This window comes from Anser anser (assembly GCF_964211835.1).
Source record: "Anser anser genome assembly, chromosome: 3".
NCBI lineage: Eukaryota > Metazoa > Chordata > Aves > Anseriformes > Anatidae > Anser > Anser anser.
The window spans coordinates 19,867,513-19,889,214 of NC_139722.1; the positions used below are offsets into that span (position 1 = coordinate 19,867,513).

Below are 21,702 nucleotides of genomic sequence, written 5' to 3' on the forward strand. Positions count from 1 at the left end.
GTCAGTGCTACTACCACATACTGCGGTGGGTTGACCATGACTAGCTGCCGTGTGCCCACCAAGCTGCTCTCTCACTCCACCTCTTCAACAACATGGCAAGAAAATTTAATGAAAAAAATCATGGGTCAAGATGAGGTCAGGGGGATCATTCTCCAGTTACCATCATGGGAAAAACTGACTTGACTTAAGGAAGATTATTTATTGCCCATTAATAACAGAGAAGGAGAGTAAGAAACAGAGACAAAACGAAAACACCTTCCCCCTTCACCACGTCTTCCCAGGCTCAAATTCATTCCTTCGCTCCTGACCCTTCTTACCTCCTTCCCCTGAAGCAGCACGGGGATGGGGAATGGGGTTGAGGTCAGTGCTTATTCTCTGCCGCTCCTTACTCCTCATGTTCTTCCCCAGCTCCACCATGGGCTCAACTCCACAGGCTGCAGTTCCTGCCAGCATCCTACTCCCATGCTGTTTCTCCACAGGCTGCTTTCAGAGCACATCCACCTGCTGCGGCATGTGGCCCTCCACGGGATGCAGCGTGAATATTGTCTCTATTGCCTGAAGCACCTCCTTCCCCTCCCTCTGCACTGACCTCGCTGGCTATAGAGTTGTTTCTCTCTTGTTTTCCTCACTTCTCTCTTATTGATGCATAGCATTTTTTACTCTTTCTTAAATATGTTTCCCACAGGAAACTAAGCCCAGCTGTGCCCTCCACTGGGGCTGTTGGAGCCGGCTGGAACCAGCTGTTTCCAGGCCTCTCCTCACAGAGGCCGCCTCACATACCCATGTAAATCCAATCCACATACCCAAAACCAAAATGGGGATAACTGGGATCTGTCTAGATGGAGGTACCTAAATGTCACTCAGTATTTTCTGACAGTGTTAACAGAGGGAGGTTGTTGTCTAATTTAGGCATGCTGGATTAGACTTTAAAGACAGCTATAGGCCTTACAAGAGAGAGAGGTGCCTGTGTTACCCAAAGAAGGCCTCCCCAAACAGGTTTTCCATTATGAATACCAACTTTTGTGACTGTACCTGATCCTTAGATATGTGTGTGCCAGGCAGAGTGAGCCAGCCCTACTGTGAACAAGGGCTTTAAAATTCACATGGTTAAGTTAGGCACTTAGATAAAATGGGCTGCTTGTTACCTAAATAGCAGTTTAAGTAATTGGAATGTATAGCTGCCAGGATGTGATTAAATCAGACCAAAATGCAGACACCACAAAGAGCACATCTGTAGTACTAAATGCTGTGACAAGCCCTATTTTTCAGTGATCTGTTAATAGAAAATGAAGCATTAATAGAGTAGAAGAAAATGATAAAGATCCTCAGTGTTTTGTAATCACTATAAAGGGTATGAAAATATAATGTAAAAAGGAAGATATAAGTAGATATGCATAAAAGGCTAGAAAAAAAACATTTGGAATGTCACAAAAATAGTTAATCTGAAGAAAAATTTTAAAAAGCAATGTGGTTTGAGTAGCACTTCAACAAAGAAGGCAAAAGAGAAAGTTCTTAAAAAAAAAGTGATAGTGGTTACAACAAGGGGTGACTACATTCAACAAACACAGATCATACATCTTTAAGAAACAGGTAGCTACTCCGCTAGAAGAGCAAAACTCTGAAATGCTGCTTATGTTAAAATGTGTTTAAATGATTGAAGAGAAGATGTACTCAGCTTTGAAAAAAAATTTACTTACTTCACTGACAATGGATTTTATTTATTGTTTCATTTTTTCAGTGTGACAACACTTCCAACATTGCCCATTAAACTGTTAGTTCTGGTTGTGCTGGGGAGCTTTCATTCCCATTTATTCAGCCTTGTAACATATAATGAAGATGAACAGTGGAGAATTTAAGAGCAGTTCATCATTTGTAATAATAACAACAAAAAAAATGTTAAAAATGCATTTGTATTTTCATTATTTAAATACCACTCAAACATGTATTTGTTGTAAATGATCAAAACGTTTCTAAATATTAGAAAATTATGAAGCATTGCTTTCTTCCTGATTGTTGTATTGATGGCTAACAGGTAGTGCCATTTTGTTTGTTTGTTTGTTTGTTTGCTTTTTTTTTAACTACATTAATCTGCCCTAGAAAAAAAAGTCTAACACGCAGAACACAGAAAAGAAAAAGAAGGAAAAACACACATTTGTATCAATACTGTTTCAGGCAACTAATAATTATTTGCAAGTTCACAGGTTTTGTAAATATCTTTCACCCTGGTCGTTATTGCCTAAGCAATGTTTTGGTTTGAAAACATGTATTTTGAGAACAGGAACTAATCGAGTTGTAGAAATTAGAATAAATGGCTAAATGACGTGAGTTATCTTGCAGAAATTTTTAGGATAGTGTAATAATTTACATCTTTTATTTTTCACAGTGTTTATGGCTGTCCTTTGGCAAAAAAACGAAAAACACAAGATAAGCAACCACAAGAACCAGCTCCCAAAAGAAAACCCTTTGTGGTTAAAGCAGACAACTCCTCAGTAGATGAGTGCTATGAAACTGATGGAACAGAGGAGATGGATGAAAAGGAAGAGGAAGAGGAGGAAGAAGATGAAGAAGAGGAGGAATATTCTGATGACAATGAGGAGCAAGGTGATGAGGAGGAGGAAGATGAGGAGATAGATCGAGAAGAAGAAGAGGAGATTGAAGAGGAAGAAGAGGAGGATGAAGAGGAAGGTGAAGATGTGGAGGATGAAGAGGAGGAGGAAGAAGAGGAGGAGGAAGAAGAAGAGGAGGAGGAAGAACGTGGTAATAATCAGAGTATTAGTAAAAAGTAAACACTATGTGTTTTCTGGGTTAATCTTCTAGTGTGGTGTGTGAGGATTTAGCTGTGCAGTTCTCATTAAAGCTAATGGAAGTCATGCAGTTAAATCTCTCTGCTCCACACTGAAAATATACCCCACTGTGTTCTCTTAACATCTATTTTAATAAGTCTGTCTTCCAAATATTTTTTGATACACCAGCACTCACATTTCAAACAAGGAGGGTGGAGGTGTATTTGTGCAAAAAATGCTTCCATAAAATGTAATCCTAATAGTGGATTAATGCATGCAGTTACCAGAAGAATATTCACAAAGGTACAAGCAAAGCATCAGCTACAGCTGGGTGCCTGTACTGATCATTTGCAAGTGTATTTGCTGGATCTGCTTATATAATGTCAATGACTGCCCACATAAATGCTGTCACAAGTTTTCAGATAATTTTTTTGAGCAAAAACAGGCCTCTCCCCTTTGAAAATTTTGCCCCAAACTTCCCAGCCCCACCCTCCACCAAGAAACTGTTCAGAATGAAGCGTTATGATATGCTTTGGTTCTTTGAGACTTGGATGCTGTGTACTTTAGTTGATTCTATTGAAAATACAGAGACAGGTTTAAATAGATAAAGTCCTTCTAAAAGTGATATATATTGGTTACGATACCTTGGCAAAACTGCCCTTTATACATACAGGTCACTGGTAGCAACTGAATTGATGTAATAGCAATGTAATTAACCTATGAAGCTTTCTCTTTTCTTGGGTATATTGGACTCTATATAACCAGTATTTTCAAAATATATAATCAGTGTCCATTTACTCAAGAGTCCTTATGCTGATGACAGACATCATAATGCACTGGGGTGAAATTGAAGAATCATGCAAAAATTAATGAGCTATCTAAAAAGTATTTTGTTCCCATTTCCAGGGAACACGTTTTTGGTTGGGTAGATTCACCTTTCTAACCAATAAAAATATAAGAAAAGCTTTCAGCACTCCTCAGTTGGATTCCTCTTAGGAACCAGGTATGAAAGTTGTATGACTTTTGTTTCAGCATTCTGTAAGGTCAGATCTTAAATCTTATAGGAATACTTTGGAAGTATTCTTTCCATTTGGGCAAGATGGTGGCTAGCTGGGTGGCTATAAGCATTTTCTCAGGTATCTGAATCTATAGCATATCCTCAATTGCTTAAATTTATCAACAAAATTGGTAGAACATACATGGCCAATTTCAAAAGTTACATAAGTTTGATGCAACAAGGAAGTCATTTCCTTTGCAGGGAACTTTGCTTATTTCAGAATCTGAAAGAGAAGCTGTGTTAGATCAATCCAATGTGCAATTGCTACTGCTATTCTGATGGGCAAGTGGAGGAAGTCTAGCAGTTTCTTTAAGATGTAATGGTGACTGAACTTTTCAATGCTTAGTTCATGGTGCGACTGCTGCTGTGTTTTCAGCTAACATGAAAAATTTTGAATCTACACTATCAAAAATATAAGGAAAAAAATAAGCAAAACTCAAGAGCTCAAGTAAATTACTACTGGCAAACCATGATGCTTGATACTCAGCTTACTTCTACTATCATTATGAAACACAGTGGCTTACTTGTTCCAAAACAGTTACACATGCAGTTAGCCATTCTAATCAACCTAAAGAGGCTGACGTTGCTTTTTGACTGCTTTCCTTCCATAAATAGTAGGCTGTGGTTAAGAACTGCAAGAATATTACAGAGGTGCCTGTATTAGCTGCTTTGCATAATACTTGGAATTAAAACTCACACAGGTTTAGTTTTTCTTAGGGATCCCATGTTAGTCTGGAATTAATACACATGTTCATTGATACCTATGTGTATATATTCTATGTCAAATATTAGTCATTAGGAAAAAAGGCTCATAAAATGTGAAAAGTGATAATAGAATTTTATAAGAAAAGTATTATAAGATCTTCTGAGAATCAACATAGTAATCGCTATGTGGACAAACCCAGTTAGAGCACAGCTGATTTACAAAATAGAGTTAGCATCAATTAATGAGGAAGGTAATATGGAGTTTCTTATGGCTCTGCCAGAGAGCAGGGAGATTAATAACAGAGTTTGTTCTTGGTGAGGTCTAGAAGCTAATTAATAAAACAGATTTGTTTAGATAGTTTATTTCTTATTGATTTTGATAGGGATCCTGATGTTTCACTTTCTTCTGTTCATAACATTAGCAACACTGGTAGAATTTGGACTGTTGATTTTCCAGGGAAATGAAGTGCAAAGTTAGGAGTTCTAAAAATACATGGACTGAATATGGCACTTGCCTTTATCTGTTTACTGTATGGGAAAATTAGGTCTGTCAGCTCTGAATTTAGTAGTCTGAATCACTCACTGCTCGCTACAATTTAGATATTGTAGTAAACCACCATCCAGCTTCTAAGGCATCTTAGCAGGAAGTATCTTACTGTTCCTTTTCCTAGAAACAAAATGTAGAATTGAACAATGGACACTAGAATGCCTGCACAGCTCTAATCAAAGTTTCTGTCACTTGTGCTGTAGATTACAACCATAAGTAAATGTACTCTGTGGGCAATGCAGTTAACATCATAAGTAGTAGTGATAGAAGAATTCCATCAACAAGTGTAGGACTACAGACACAGTAATTAAGGGGAAAAAAATAAAGCAAGGTACTTTGCTGTTTCTTAGACCAAACTCAGTTTTCTGTTAGAAAAGGATTAATCTTGTGAAACTCCAGTAACCACACTGGCATCTCACTGCTCATATTTTTTTTAAAAAAGAAAGTGAATTTTGGATGGGATTCTTAGAGGACTGTAGGTAATACAGGTATATAATTCTTACTGAAAACCTTGGGCATTCACTGAAAACATCTCATCCTTTTTGAAAATCACATCTTTCTAGCCTTGTCATTGATAAACTAAAGGACTTGGGAAATAAGGAAGTATCCTAAAGCAACACTCTTACAAATCTCAAAATACCAATTAAAAAACAAAACAAAACAAAATTCTTCTTTTAGATCTGAGTCCCAAATTCTGTGCTCATATTTCTCTATATAATCCATTGAATTAAAATTAATGCTTATAATTCCCTAGCAGTGGCCAAACATATCTTCTTTCAGTTTCCATTAAATGTACCGAATGTCTTTAAGAACAGGTATCTATCATCTATCTGTCAATTATTTATTGAGGAGCCCTTATGTTCAGCTCTACCTCTACAGGAAAGATGAATATTTCCAACCTCTTAAATTTAAGAAAAAAAAAAAAAAAAGCAGGCAGATGACCTTTGTTAAGATAATGGGAAGTAAAAGTGTAAAGTGTAAAAGAAGTAAAAGTAAAAATGAAAGAGTAAGAGAAAAGGCTGCTTTTGGAGTGCTCCTTCTCTATGATGGTGACTGCTGAAAATCTTTATATTGAGAAGGGCACATTTGATTTGCAAGGCAAACTGAAGTGCTTTCTCCTGAGCTCACTTCACTTAGTTGGGTCCCAAAGACTGTTCACAAAGCTTTTCTGTTATAGAAAGAAGTCTCCGCTGGAGGAGCTCCAGGAACAGATGTTCCAAGGCACCATTTAGCCCATATCACATGAAGACATTCAAGATGGCTTGTACTTCAGGTATTTCATAATCCACCAGGGGCAGGAGGAGTCAGGCTTATTCGAGGTCTAAAGAAACTCAATACATCAATCAAATCCATTTCACAAACAATACTACATAAATGAATGCAGTTTATCAGAAGTTGAAGTTTTAGGATGTATAAATATTTTAGAAACTCCCTTACATTTTCTAACAAACTCAAGATAGCTGGCATATACAATATACTAATATGTGGTACTACACCTAATTTATCAGGTGAAACATGCTGTGCAAATAGTTGTAAAACAGAAATAGCATTGTAAATACAGGGTTTTTTTGTTTGTTTGTTTGTTTTTTTAATGAAGACTAATACATGAAAGTAGAGAGAGATGGTGTACCAGTTTTCACATTTCTTTAAATTGCAGAATTATTTTTAATAATCTGGTAAAATGTTTTCGGTTGGTTGGTTGGTTTGGGGCTTGATTGTTGTTGTTGTTTGTTTTGGTGGGTTTGTTTTTTGTTTTTTCTCCACTACCATAAACTAGACACAGGCACACAGGCTCTCATAATTTGAAGTCTACCTGTCAACATGATTACCATGCCCTCCTCTGTCTTCCTGGTGCCTTCATCATGCTTCTGCAGCACTTATTTTTGTCCCTTCAAGAAAGAGGAGACACAAACACCAATCACGTGCTGAGGAAATAGTGTTAGTACACAGCTTTCCAGCTGTCCTTGTAACTGAAGACACTCAACATTTGATAAAATAAAGATGACAGATCTGTATTATCAAGGGGGTCTGTCCAGCCCACTGACCACTAACCATTTATTTAAAACTATTAGCAGGAAAGTGGTTCACTTGGTGAACACAGTGAGTGTTCAGTAATAAACAGAGCAGAGAGCTGGACTTACATGTACCTCATAGGCAAAACACCTAATAGAGGAAAATTGTAGCTTTAAGTGAAGAGGTCAGAAAGTATCATTTCACTACTTAGAACAAGGTACATGGAAAGAATTGCATTTTCCACATCCCAGGAAAATTTAATAAATACCTGACGGCCTCAAAAAGGGAAGCAGATCTTAACCCTCTGCTACTAGACTTTATTGCTGTATCATTTCAACTCCATTATAAAAGAAACTACCCTGTGCTTAGGGTATCTCACAAATAACAGTATGAATAACAGAAAATAAATAAATAAATAGTTACATCTGGAAGGAATTTATCCTAACCATCATGAAGGTTTCCTCTAGATACCAAGTTAAAGTTGCCTTCCTGATCTAGTTACAAACTACACAAGCCTGGAAGCGGTTGGGTCGAGCCACTGCATAAGACAATTTTTATTGACATCTTCTTTCTGCATTGAAGATACAAACATAGATTGCAAGTTGTTTTGATATTTAGCAATTTATAGTATTTCATGTGGAGACATTCAGACTAAATGTTTTCTCTGAAAATTTTCATTGGAAATATAATAAAAAGATTTGGAACAGGTTGTTCAGAGTGGAAAAGTAGGTACCTCCAGTTCTTGTGGAATTGGTTCAGATCTATTTATTTAAGTTCTCTTATACTTGCAGTTGTTTGGTTGGTGGATTGCATGAACATGGCTGCTTTGCTAGCATAGTAAATTTTTGCTTGTTGCTCTGTTCTCAAGGTGTTTACTGTGTGCCGCTCCTAAACAATATGGTTGGTTAGGGCTTTGTTTAAATATCACTTTTAATTCTTCGAAGTGAGATAAGGCTTGAAGCTGAGCTCATTTACATCAGAAGTTGCATTTATATGTGGTGGTGTTGTATGTTATACATAACTTTTCCTTCCTTTGAAGAACTATTTATAAAGACATCCTTCTGTATAAATGTTTAATTCTGAAGATCAGAATTTTTCAGGCTGTGTCTAGACACTTATACATAGCTTTAAGCTGTTAGTAGTCCACTTCTATGTTGAAAGTTAGGACTGTTTCTTTTTGATATAGGGGTTTGAATATTTAGCTCCTTTCCTACAAATAATAGGCTTTACATGATATGTGAACTATCTGATTCTTCCTAAAAAAAAAAAAAAGATTCAGTTATAGCTTTATGCAATGTAAAGAAATCATTAATCATTTACCTTTGGTACAGATCTATGCCATACACAACTTCTGCTGGTGGAAGCAGAAATTCTGTAGAGGACATTGGGATACTTAAGGATTTCAGAGTTTGAACTAAAGGCTTTGACCACACAACACATTCAGCACTACATCTGATTTTAATGTTACTTCATTCTGAATCTATTTCACTTATGCATGGGGTTGCTGCTTGTGTTTTTAATTCACAAGCTCTTTCCTTCCTTGTTAGCTGAACATAATATGTTGGACCTATTGTAATATTAAATTGTTTCAGGGCTTTACCTGGTCTTGCCAGAGAAGTAGATGTGGAAAGCAACCATATATCTCAGCAATACTGCTTAGGATTCTCGCACATTTCAGTCCTCAAGAAGACGTTGCACAGAAGTTGCCTTTTCTGTATTTCTGTTGCATCCTTCTGTCTGCAAATAAATGCAGAGTGGATCCTTGACTTCCCTTCTTTCATTTGTTGTCTGGCAAAAGATATAGTAAAATTAATTCTTTCTGAAATAAGATAGATTGGAGAAGAAATTCAGGGCAAAAGTGCTGAAGCCTTAGAACTATATTCCTATTCTCACTCAGACTCTGTAAACAGTTCATTCCCAATGATCTTCTATTTTTGGCACAGCTGTGCCAAGAAGCTAGTTGCTTTTGCTGTTTAGTGCTTTACAGAGCCAATAGTGAACTCAGTTATATATCAGCTCTCTGCATCCATATTTGCAAACATAATGACCGGATGTTGCTATGGAAAGTCTCACATCTGGAATATGGCACTTAGGGAAACATATTCATGGGTTGTGCAAAAAATAATTCTTCATGTTCTTTTTGAAATCCTTTGCCTTTCATGGTGCTACTTCACAGATAGCATTGTCCAGACTGTAGTACAACTTAGACAGAGTCTACAGGCTCTGTGTGAATCCTTCTTGACACTGTCTTAAACAATAAACTTTGTTTTGTCAGTATTTCAGGTTCCTATTTTAACTCTTGTGTTTAGAGTGCAGGTCTAAAGACAAATTTTGATCATCGTATTCATTCACAATCACCACTGGTCTTACAGTGTTTTTTTCCTAAAACAGTGAACACAAATGACAACTTTTCTCCCTGAAAAGCAGAGAACCTTATTTGGTTGCTGCAGGTGTTAATTTTTCACAGTAACATTTCCTCAAGGATATAATAAAATGAAATAAAATTCCAGACCAGATTGATAATTTCTTCTCATCCATATCTATTTTCATGACTAAAATTTGCAGTCCTGGCAAATACCTCATGTCACAGAAATTTTGTTAAACTGAAAAATATAAACAACAACATAAAAAAATCTTAGAAACAAAAGCATTGATGTATAATGAACATATATATGTAATTGCATTTAAACATCAAGAAACCCATGAGGAAGCATTTCTTTACTGAGCAGGTGATGAGGGACTGGAACAGGTTGCCCAGAGAGGTTGTGGAGTCTCACTTCTTGGAGATCTTCAAAAGCTGCCTGCACGTGGTTGCTCGGGGTATCCCTTCTTGAGCAGGGGACTTGGACCAGATGACCTCCAGAGGTCCCTTCCAACCTTAACCATTGTGTGATACTATGATTACATGAATTGTGAATACTTTTTATTATGGAAGCATTTCCTCCTCATTTTACATGTTTCAGGACAATTCAGTTGTGTTCGTTTGTCACATGTACTATACATGACATAGTCCATTTATATCATGGGCGATTCTTTCCCTTCTTTGATATAATTTATTCTACAGATATTCTGTGAGAGCAAACTGTGGGACCTACAATTAGCTAGGTGGACAGTGAGGATGGTCGAGTCACTTAGCAAAAGATGGAGAAGACTAATGCTAAGAAAGAAACTAGCTGAAGGATTTTGGTAAAGGACGTAAAATAGTAAGTAAGTAAGTAAGTAAGTAAAATAGTAAATTAGAAAGGCCACTGATGTGGTTATAGAATCAGCCTGATTTTGGTCACTGTTGTTATTGTAATCCTCAGAATTATTTGGCACAAAAAGGCTTCATACAGAACATTAAGTGTGTCAAGTATCCATAACACCACAGTTGAAGGACTTCTTTCATGTTATTTCTAAGGAATCTATGGCAGATATTATATGCTCTGTGCACTAAACATTCCTGTTTTAATAGAAATTTGCAGTAGCTCAGTAGGAGAAAGTTTTGCTAGTTAACAGGATTAACAGTTCAAGTCTTAATGTGGGTTGATTAGGTGAACTGATGCACCTGATAGTTCTGTTATCCCAAAAGCTTCATTTTGCGGGCTATACTTTTAATAGGAAGAGTAACAGTCTTGTTTGACACTAAAGAAACTCCAAGGAAGAGCTACATTTACAATTAAAACAAACAAACAAATGTTCAAACAAAAAGCAAGTAGGCCTTATTTTTCCTTGTACTCTGTAGACACGGACTACTGAAAGTAACAGGTGTAAGGTCTGTGTGGCATGAACACTTCCCATCATATAATACAAGAGAGTTTGCAAAGCTGCACAGGCCCACATCAGGCTAAGTTTTTTCCTTACATTTTCAACTGAATATGTGGTGACATTCTTTGCTTGTCATATACACTTTTAAGGTGTGCTATGTAACTACTTTCTTCTGATTTCTATTGTATTCTACATATCAATTCTATTGTTTCACAGACTGCCTCAACTTACAGAGGTTCTGTATAAGCAAGATACAGGTGCTTATACAAGGCTAAGTGGTTTCTTGGACACCTTATAAAGCACAGGACAGGTGTCTGTACAGAATAATGCTTAGCTGTCTTTTATCATCTGCAATACTTAAAGCATCATTCAACTTTAAAGATTGGCACCGTATGGAAAGTTAGAAATTTTCTTATTCTATTGCAATATGCTGAATAAAATTTTGCTTTTAAATAATCAAATAAAATATATATTTATATAACTAACAGTGGAAATACAGAATGACAGGTAATTATTACCAGAGTGCTAGAAATAGTGCTGGACTTGTGCAGTATACAAAAGTACACAAGTATAAATAAATATGCTTATATTAGAGATCATTTATTACCTAATGAGAGCAGTCTGTGAATGTTCTTCTCTGAAAATACAGTGAGGAAGGGCAACTTTTAAGTATACAGAAAGTAGAATATTTTCTTGGGAGCCCCATACATTTGATAGAGTGAGATACATGTTTCAGAATAGAATGAAATTCTGCCACTGTCTGTAACTCAGGCACCTGAGTTGAGTGTGAGAATTGAAACGGGCGTTCAACACCACATTTCCTTATTTTCTAACACAGAGGGCTAGCAACTAGATCAGAGACTGCTTTAGAAAAGCAATGCTCTTAAGCATTTTGCTGAAACTCTATCACACCCTAGGGGAAAAAAAAAAAAAAATAAGAACTCTGGTAAACCAAGGAGGGTCATTCTTCTGGGAAAGCAGGACTTGCTGGGTTCCTTTTTGTGCTCAAAGGACACTCTAACCATCTTATATATTGGCTGCTTAATATTAGATTACAAAATCAGTCCTGGGGGCAGGGATCAGAAATGTTACTTCTCTCTTGTAGGTGAGTGCCCTTGTATACTATGCACAATGAAGACAGTATATTTTTGCATGTCCAAATAACATGAAACTTGTAGAGGTCTCTTGTGTTTTGTGCTTCCCAGTAAGCTTGCATCCAGTCCAGCTTTTATTGCATTTGGGTGATGTGATATTGAATACATTCAAACTGGGAGAGCTTTTACTCTCAGTCTTCTAATTTTTTAGCAAGTGATCTACCAAACAATGTATTTCATCAATGAGAAAAAGGGCGATTGAGGAAGGGAAATAAAGGAGGAAACTGGCAGTTTTTCCCTTAACTATAACTTAAAGCAATCCAGTCAAAGCAACAGTTCATGGGAAGCCTTTTTCTGTCAAGTGCATTAGACAGATTGGGTCTCTCTGGGAACTTAGATATGAAGATGGCCAGTATCTAGAATTCTTTCAGGTTTAAATGGGACATGGATGCAGAGCTTCTTAAGGCTGGGGGTATTTGGTTAGGATTAGAAGGAGCGCCTTCAACAACTGATCAGTGTTTTGAGTTCTTCAGTTTTGATTTCAGATATATCCTCAGTTTAAGTCTCAAATGAACACAGAAGTAGTTGTATCACCAAGTGAAAATGAAATGTGACTGTTCCTATACAATTCTTACATGAGATTTCCAGTCTGAAAATAATGTAGACATTGCTGCTGCTATTCATAAGAACTTGTTCTTGTTGTTTAAGTGATTCCAACTGAAATGACCATTAAAGAGAAGTATAAGAAGTATTGATTCAACAGCGGGAGGGTCTTCTGACACAGAAATGGAAGTAAAAAAGTTCCAAGTGTAAAAGGAAGTTCAGGACTTATCCAGGAAAAATGGAATGCAGAAAGATGTAAAGAAATGATTAGGAGACCAGCATGGGAGTACAGCAGAGAGTAAGTGAAATATATTGTTAGCATTCTTTCCTGGGACAACAGGACATGAGGAAGACATTAAAGCAGCAATCTAAACTCTGCATTGTGCAGAAATGTCAATATAATAATGCAAAGGCTTTAAGAAAGATGGGTGATTTTACAGTATAGTTGATCAGGATCAAGGTTAGACAAAATATCCACATCCAAATACAGTGCATCCCACTATAGTTCTATTCTATTTTTGCATCCCTAATACGTGACCATTCATGATGTGGTATAATTTAACATCCTTTGCAGTAGTGTAGCTTTATACCATACTGATGACATTTTATATAATTGCCATTACTAGAATCAGGACTAGAGAAATGCAGCTATACAATGTGTTGATTCTCTGAGCCTTTTTATAATGTGGGAAACCAGGATTAATAAGGACAGAGAGCTGTTGTCCAGAGGAGAGCCACAAAGATGGTCAGAGGGCTGGATTACCTTTCCTATGAAGACAGGCTGAAGGAGTTGGGGTTGTTCAGCCTGGAGAAGGCTCTGGAGAGACCTTACAGCAGCCTTCCAGTACTTAAAGAGGGCCTACAAGAAAGCTAGGAGGGACCTTTTACAAGGGCATGTAGTGATAGGACAAGGGGTAGTGGATTTAAACTAAAAGAGGGGAGATTTAAGTTAGATTTTAGGAAGAAATTCTTCACTCAGAGGGTGGTGAGGCATTGGAACAGGCTGTCCAGAGAAGCTGTGGATGCCCCATCCCTGGAAGTGAGAAAGTAGGCAGTGTGGAAATAATGTACACAGTTTATTTGAGTTTTAAGAAACTATTTGATGCAGTTCCACTTAAGATTTGATGCAGTTCCACTTTGGAAGCCATTAAACGTAATACAATAGCAGATATAGAGTCATAGAGTCATATAGGTTGGAAAATACCTTCGAGATCATCAAGTCCAGTCATTAACCTTACCTGCTGAGTCTCATCACTAAACTATGTCCCATAGTGCTTCATATATGAAGGGACAGAGAGAAAAAGTTCATGTTGGATAGGTTAATTTCATTTGTTCTTGAGTTGCTCAGATACTTCAATGTGCAACATTTTTTAGAGCCTAAAAATAATCATTAAAGATGTATTTGAGGAGGAACAATACATTAGGATGATTGCAGTATGAATCACCTGATGAACACTTGAAGAAAAAAATAAAGAAGGCTGAAGTAGAGGAATTCACTCTGATCTCATGTACCTTCCTTTCATGAGTGAACTCCAGTAAAACAGTTCCTGTGCTTTCCATGAAACCAGAGTAAGACTCAGGATTTAGTTTTGTGCAGCATAAGTATCTCTCTATCTATGCATTTGTGCATGTATCTTGGAAAACTGGCTACTGTGGTTATTGGTTTGCTTGACTGATCCACTTTGAAGTTTGTAATTTCTGTGCAGCCAGTTAGAACAAGAGTTCCAGCAGAGATGTCATGCACTGAGATTGCACTGCTCTAGTCAATGTAGGCACTGCGAAACTGACTACAAAGTCACTGCCATTTTAGCTGTCATGTATATCTCTAGTTAGAAATATATACAAATTTACGTAAATATGTAGATGGTTGCATTTCTCCAGCAAAAGTTTTCTTTTTATGAGAGACAAGCTTTCATCATCAGAACAGATATTCCAGTGCAGATCCGAACAGCAGTAGGAAATCTCTTATAGAAGGAGGAACTGACAATTTCTAAATTGTTGGTGTTGTGCATTTTTAAGGTGGGCAGATAGTTGGAACAACCTCACTGGAAATATCTTTGCAGATGCAGTAGCAAAAGAAAAATCTTTTTTTAGATGTGCTACCACCTCATACAATTCCTACATTTGACAGGTCTCTGGTAATCTGATCTCCATCCTAGACATTGCCAATGTCATAAGCCTATAAGTCATATACTATGTACATGTAGTATAGATAGAAAATAAACAAGACATAATGAAGACTCTCCATAACTAGCTAGGATCTAGCTGCACCATGGAATCACCACTTCTGTTTTGTGAGGACCACTGCATACTTGACTGACTGGAATAGCATGGTTAAAAGAATAGGTTCCAATTTGCCTTACTCTTTTCTCCGAAGTTACAGCTGACAGTGTGCTTTCCACCTTACAGATTCTTCTGCCTTGTTCCCCTTCTCTTTAATCACAGTAATCAAAACTACATCTATGTGAGTGAATAAAAAAGGCCATAGTCCACTCATCTGAGTTCAACTGTTGCAGTATGGCTTGGGTCCATACAGCTAAGCTTTAACCTCCCAAAATAGGGTGACCACATCTGGACTGCTTCTTGGGAACGGTCCCTGACTAGCACCACTGCACTGTGCCTGAACACTGGTGGAAGGATGTTAAGTCGACCAAATCAAAATCATGCCAGGGTTTCACTAAAAGTTTAACAGCATGAATAATCAGACGCCACTGCTTGGTCTCACGTCCTGTCCCTGATTAGTTTGTGTTTGAATGGCTGTAACCGAAGAGGCAAATTACCCTTTGTATTTACTTTCTCCTTATTTTATGGAGTGTTAGTCAGCCTTCCCTGTCACTAAAAGACAAGAAACGAGAGAACTGTACAAGAAGCTGGATCAAGTGATAAAGAAAAAAGATATAAACCCCCTAACAAAAAGTCTTATGTTTCAAATGAAGTGAAGCCTGTCACTCATGCATGCAGGAGTCTTTTTCCTTCCAGATCCCTTGCATCTGAAATCACTGAGGGGATAGAAAGAGAGATAGGAAGAAGAAATTTCAGAGATATTGTATTTTGCAGTTCTCATGCTCTAGAATGTTCATGATATGTATTTCTGTCTATTCCTCCAATTAGGTCAGATTATTGTCAAAGCACAAACAGGCATCCTTTGATAATGAAATGCAACCAAAAGCTCTGAGTGAAAATAATTAGGATAGAATTAATTCCATCAATTTCATTTATAGCCAGTCAAGAGGAATAGCCACTTTTAGGGATTAATTCAGCCAATCCACTTCAGATACCAAGCTTAGGATAAAATAATCTGAAGATGCATATTTTTTCCACTGCCTAAATATGTGGTGTGAATGGCTAGTTCATATTTAGACATGTTGAATATGGACATCTGCATTGAGTCAGAGATCTAAACAAAAACAAATTATGTATCCCTACAGTAAGAATTTCCAACCTGTCTTTCTCAGAGATTTGTTTGTGAAAAAGAAATTGTTAGTTTATGAACTGAAAATTTGTTCTCCAGGTTGCATCTTTTGCAAAACAATGCTCATAGAGAGGGCTATAGGTAGGGGTTACTGTCTCATAAGCAACCTTTAGAGTAGCCCCATGTAGAAAGTCCATATCAAAGATTTGTCTGAGTGGGTGTTCTCCCATTGGTGCAGCTGGTCCTCTGATCCCCTGCTGTCTCCCTGCTGTATCTCAGTATTTGGAGAATAGCTTTGGCTGCTTCATTGCCTGCTGCCTTGCTGAGCTTTGGAAACCTGAGAAAAAGCAAGAAACTGCCATAGTCTGCTGAGTCATTAGAAGGCTATGAGAAAGTGTCTCCCCTCCCTCATATAGACTTCCTGGGGAGCAAAAGATGAGACAAGTACCAGCCATCAGATAAAGCTATCTCATTATTTGCCCAGCCAGAAGTCAGGTTAAAACAGTTAAGTGCTGACTGAGCTAGATTATGGCTCTCAAAGAAGCGTGGACCAGGTGTGGATGACTGGCTAAATTGTACTGTTCTTACAAACCCAGCATATCCAACTCTGACCACAGATATTCTCGGTGAGTTCCTTCTCAAACCTAAACATATACCTTCATACCAAATATTGCAGACGCTGCAAAGCAAACAAGCAGATTTCATACCAAATGACCTTACTTATTTTGGGGTGTTCCTGTAGGTAACTGAAATGTATTTTCTGCTCTCTCTGTGGACAAAAAAAAAAAATCTCCAGCATATTCATTGCCTTTTGACTATTTGTTTGACTATTTGGAAATAATGTTTGTCTGTCAGGATCAAAAAGCTGGAGATTGTGAACAGGGGAAGTTATATTCTCTTTTATTTAATACTTATGCTATTGTATGTGGAGCACTAGATTTCATTTTAGGTTCAGCAGTACAAGACCTGAAATACTGGAGTCTAGAGATGAACAAGCAAGATGATTAAAAAGCTAGAACATGTAAGGTACAAAGAAAAAAAAGTGTTTGTTCACTCTGAGGAGGAGAAGGGCAACAGACACAAATTGTAACAAAAGAACTTCCGTTTAGAAATTAGGAAAAAAAATTTCACTGTAAGGGTGGTCAAACACTGGAACAGATTTCCCAGAGAAGCTGTGGCATCTCACGCCTGGATAGAGAACCTGCTGGGCCCTTTTTGAGCCAGAGTTGGACCAGATGACCTGCAGTGGTCCCTTCCAATCTCAGCTATCTCATGATTCTATGACACCAATGCAATGTGAAGTGGCGTGTGAGATGCTCTAAGATCAAAGAAAGCAAGGAGTGTCTTGTGGTGAAAAGAGGAAATCATAAACTAAGTACATTAGTTTGTCAAAAAATGGATAATTTTTAATAAACTGTTGCAATATCTGTCACTAGAAGCAATACTATCACAGTCAAGGTCTTGTCGGAGGACCTTCATCAGGTACCTTCAGGGTCCTTTTCCAAAACTGTATAGAGCTACCTGTATCAGGTGGCTCATAGGACTTATAGTGGGAAAACAGGGATGATTAACAAAAGACTTCACTTTTAAAAAATATGTTGGAAGCCCATCTTCTGGATTATCTGATGCTCTCTCTCTCACAAAGTTCCTGCTTGATTCTGTTGTATTAGTGGGAATAACCCAAGTAAGAACCTCTGTATTCTACCAATATCTCATGTGAATACCTACAGATTAGAATGCTATTCATGCATGTCTGGCAGAGATAAGGCATAGTAAGAGGTTGCAAGGATAGGTTAAGTGAAGAAAAAAGAATATGTCATGGCATTGATTATATACAAACACCTATGCATTTAGATAAGAATACACTGGTTTGTGTAGAAATCAAAAATTTTGAAAATGCTGATATGCCAAAATAATTTATTAATATTCATTTTTTCTATTTCAAATGTATTTTAATACCAAAAAGGGGAAAAAAACAAGGAATGTTTTTGTATATCAGTAAACACTCCTGAGCAGGAAAGAAATTCAAATCTGTAAAGATCCCTTTTAAATCTCAGGAAAAATAAGAAAAAGAAAAAAGGGAGAAAAAAAAAAAAGAAAAGTATTGCTTATTTTTCCAATGAGCAAATCAAGTTAAAAAGTGGAATACTTAGAAAATGAAAAGATCAAAATGTAACAGGGAAAAAGAAAAAAAAAAGGGGGGGGGGAAATACATAGTAAAATTTATGTACAATATTTGAAAGTCTGTACGGGGTTGCTCTAGTCGTCATTCCTACCTTGCAATACTGGATTGTGCTGCAATATGCTGTGTTCTTTAGCTCAGACCTTCCTTGCCATGCTTAATGACTTCCGCTTTTCATTTATTTTACTTTGAATATTGGTTATTATTTGAATACTTCAGGAAGTATTTCAGTACTTCAGGAAGTACTTCAGGAACTTTTGCAGAGATGAAGAACTGCACATGGTCAACTTCAGTTTTCAGTGTGTGCCTGAAACAGAATAATTTGAAGGCTTAGGCTGTGGTCCAAATCCCATATCAATAAGAGTATTCAGACTTCTAGAGATTTTGCTTAGTAGAGTTATATGTGTGCTCTGTTTCTTCAGTGTGGAGTGGAGATGAAACCAAAACCATGTCAGCTGTTGGAAGCTCACTATAATTTGTATGTCCTCAGTTTCCTTACTTGTAGATTTTTCCAGAGGAGTATCCAATGTGCAAACAGCCCCCTACCCCATATGATGTTGTAACATTGCAAGATTTGGGATTCATTTGTGCCAAGACTGACTTGCTAAATATGCATGCACCTCACTTTACAGCTTAGGAGAAAAATGGTAGCACAGTAGTATCATACGCTGAGCACTTAGGAACTGACAAGTGGCAGTAGCAAGAGCAGTGAAGTGTTCAAAAACAGGCAACGATGCATGGATAATGAAACTCTTTCTCTGGGCAGGAAGCCTATATAACCACATATAGGTTCAGCTTGTTAGCCATCGTGTTTTCCCATGCTTGGGAGAAAGTGAGTAATTTGATACACAGACCACAGATTTGGAAAGTCTTGTTCATGAAGTCTTTGGTCTTTGATAGGAATGTAGCTGCTTTAACTGAAGTATCATTGCCTCTCTCTGCAGAATCTCTCAAACTAAATGCTGTATATTATCATTTTCAAAAAGAGGGTGCTGTTTTGCATGACTCCCTAAACTAAAATCATAGCAAGCCATTTATTCTGCCAAAATAAAATTGTTCACATGTACATGTGATAGGAACAAAGAGAGGAAGCAATCACGGATATAGAAGCTATAGTCCGTATTCTCCAGTGACTCATTGTATGACATGGAAGGAGTCACTCACCTTCTCTGTATCTCAATTTCCCATCTGTAAAATGGGGTTAAAATACCTACCTCACAGGGGTGTTGTGAGGCTTTTTAACATAATGTTTGTAAAGTGCTTTGAGATCCTTGGATGAAAGGTGCAATAAGAAATCAAATTATTCACTTTTTTTTTTAGTGCCATACAAAAGTGCACTTGTGTTCAAGTGGCTGAAGGCTTCCAGCTCTTTAAAGATATTCCACATACCCTCCACTATAATTTCCCTGCCTGTCATTTGTCTTACCTAATGAGAGTTAAACACAACAAATATTGCAATCAGGAATATCTAAATTGTCATGGTATTCTGGGAATGAGGGCTAAAATAATCTGATATTCTTTTTAAACTATGTTGCATATTACTTTTCCACACAACCCCAAAGCTTACAGAAAAAAAGAGATATGATGACTTCATCCACTCTTCACCTGATTGGCTAACTTGTTTCTTTTTGAGACAAACTCAGATGCTTCTTCAAATTAAAAACTGCAATCTGACTCAATGGTTCCAAAAATTCTGTAAGGAGTAGAGTAGGTATTTTAGTGCTATATGCTTTACAGTCATTTAGCACATAGCCATTAAACAACATAGCATAAAGGTTGGTACCAAGTTAAAGGTTAAATCTTAGGAAGCGTAGAAACATGAAGTGAAAACAAGATTTGCTTTTACAGATCTGAATAAAAGAAAAGACACATAGGTTCACATAGAACTGCTGGGCTGGCATATTTTGTAGAAGTACTGTTAACTAACACACAAATTAATTCAGTACTCAAACACTCAGTTTAATACACAGGTGAGACAGGTGCTTCACTAGAGCAGGCCAGAAGTCTCAGGATCTAACAGACTCTAATCTGGAGAAGATGGTACAGTATACATAGATATCCTTTTCATTGAAATTAACTACTTCATGGAGATAAACGTGAAAAAAATAATTGATAAATAAAGTAGAAAATGTAAGAAAAGGACAAAATTAAAAGAGGAGGAATGAAACTAGATTAAAATACTTTCGTTTTCCTCCCTCTCTCATTAGGGATTCATGCTTTACACTTTCTTCTCCTCCACCACCTTTTTTTCTTCTTCTTTTTAGGATTGAACGGGCAGGAGCCCTGAAAAGGATATAACCAATCAAACAGAATAAAAATATTAGTTACAGCTTTCACCCAGCTTCACCTACTCAAAAGGAATTTACATGTCTTCACTCATACAGTACGTGATTCATATTTTGACTTTTCACTGTTGTGGAGGCAAACTATAATACACCCCTATTTTGATGATCATTTACATTACTCTCATTCATGTAAACACAAACACAAAACCCCTTATTTAGAAAAAAAATCCTGAAAAATTTTCACATTTTGAAAATTTCTGTAGTATATCTACTACATATCTTAACAATTCTCTGGATCGCTCAAGAAAACGTTTCTTCCGACACTATACTTCAGCATCCTGCTAAAGTTGGACTTATTTCACCAGTGTTTCTATACGCCTCATGCTAAATGCAAAGGCACTGTCAATTCTGGACACATAACTTACTTCTTCTTTAATTACTTTGATGTTCTTTCTTCTACATCTGATTGCCCATCAGAAATAAATACAGTAAGCATCCCGTAAAAGCAGCAGTTTCTACTGAGCAATCTTCTTGGCAATAGATTTTAACCTTAATATTTAAATTAATAAATATTTAAATGTGGGATTTGTTTGTACATTTCACTTTAGAAAATGATCATCAATGTATTAAAACATTTGCTTTTCAAATAGTACAAACTCATTATCTAGTAATCCTTAACTGCCTACTTCTATGCAGACATTCAAGGTGGATTTTTTCAAATAGGAAGCATATGTGGCATCCTTTACATTTATACTGACCAACTGATACTCTGATATACTTAATTTTTTAGTGACTGAAACATAAATATGAGTAAATTTTATCTTGAACAACTAAAATAAAACCACCTTTGATAATAAATAGGTAACCCACTACTGACTTAGAATAACTTGTTACGTAAAAATAACATACATACTTCCCTGCTAATTATCTTCCCATTTCATTCAAGTAGATAATATGAATTTTATAATACTATACACTTAGAGTTTTGGTTTTTTTGTTGTTTTTTTGTGTTTTTTTTTTCCTAGACATAGCCTAGTTCTCTATCAGGTCTGCCGCTTAACTACAGCCTACTATCATCCCAGGATCCCTAACCACTGTGTAGAAGGCATACTATCTTGTGGCTGAAACATTAATTATTGTGCTATTGAGCTTTGTATTTAAAACGCTGATTTATTATCTTGTCCACTGACCTAAAAATTATTTTTATAAAAAAACATTTCCTATCATCAAAATGTTAGTATGCAAGCCACCTACAACCTGCAATTTCCTGCTTT

The 21,702-nt window shown here is 36.8% G+C and overlaps 1 protein-coding gene across 35 annotated transcripts in view; it reads left to right on the forward strand.

Moving 5' to 3' along the window:
• MYT1L (myelin transcription factor 1 like) overlaps nucleotides 1-21,702 on the forward strand; it is a 330,562-nt gene that overhangs the window by 225,072 nt on the left and 83,788 nt on the right. For 25 of the 35 annotated variants that reach the window (XM_083829888.1, XM_083829889.1, XM_083829861.1 and 22 more), the window contains 2 exons: nucleotides 2,384-2,757; nucleotides 6,270-6,365. In XM_083829888.1, the coding sequence (XP_083686014.1) occupies nucleotides 2,384-2,757; nucleotides 6,270-6,365 (470 nt within the window). Of the gene's footprint in view, nucleotides 1-2,383; nucleotides 20,527-21,702 lie in introns of those variants that run through there. The other 10 variants (XM_083829874.1, XM_083829880.1, XM_083829881.1 and 7 more) reach the window with 5 other exon arrangements.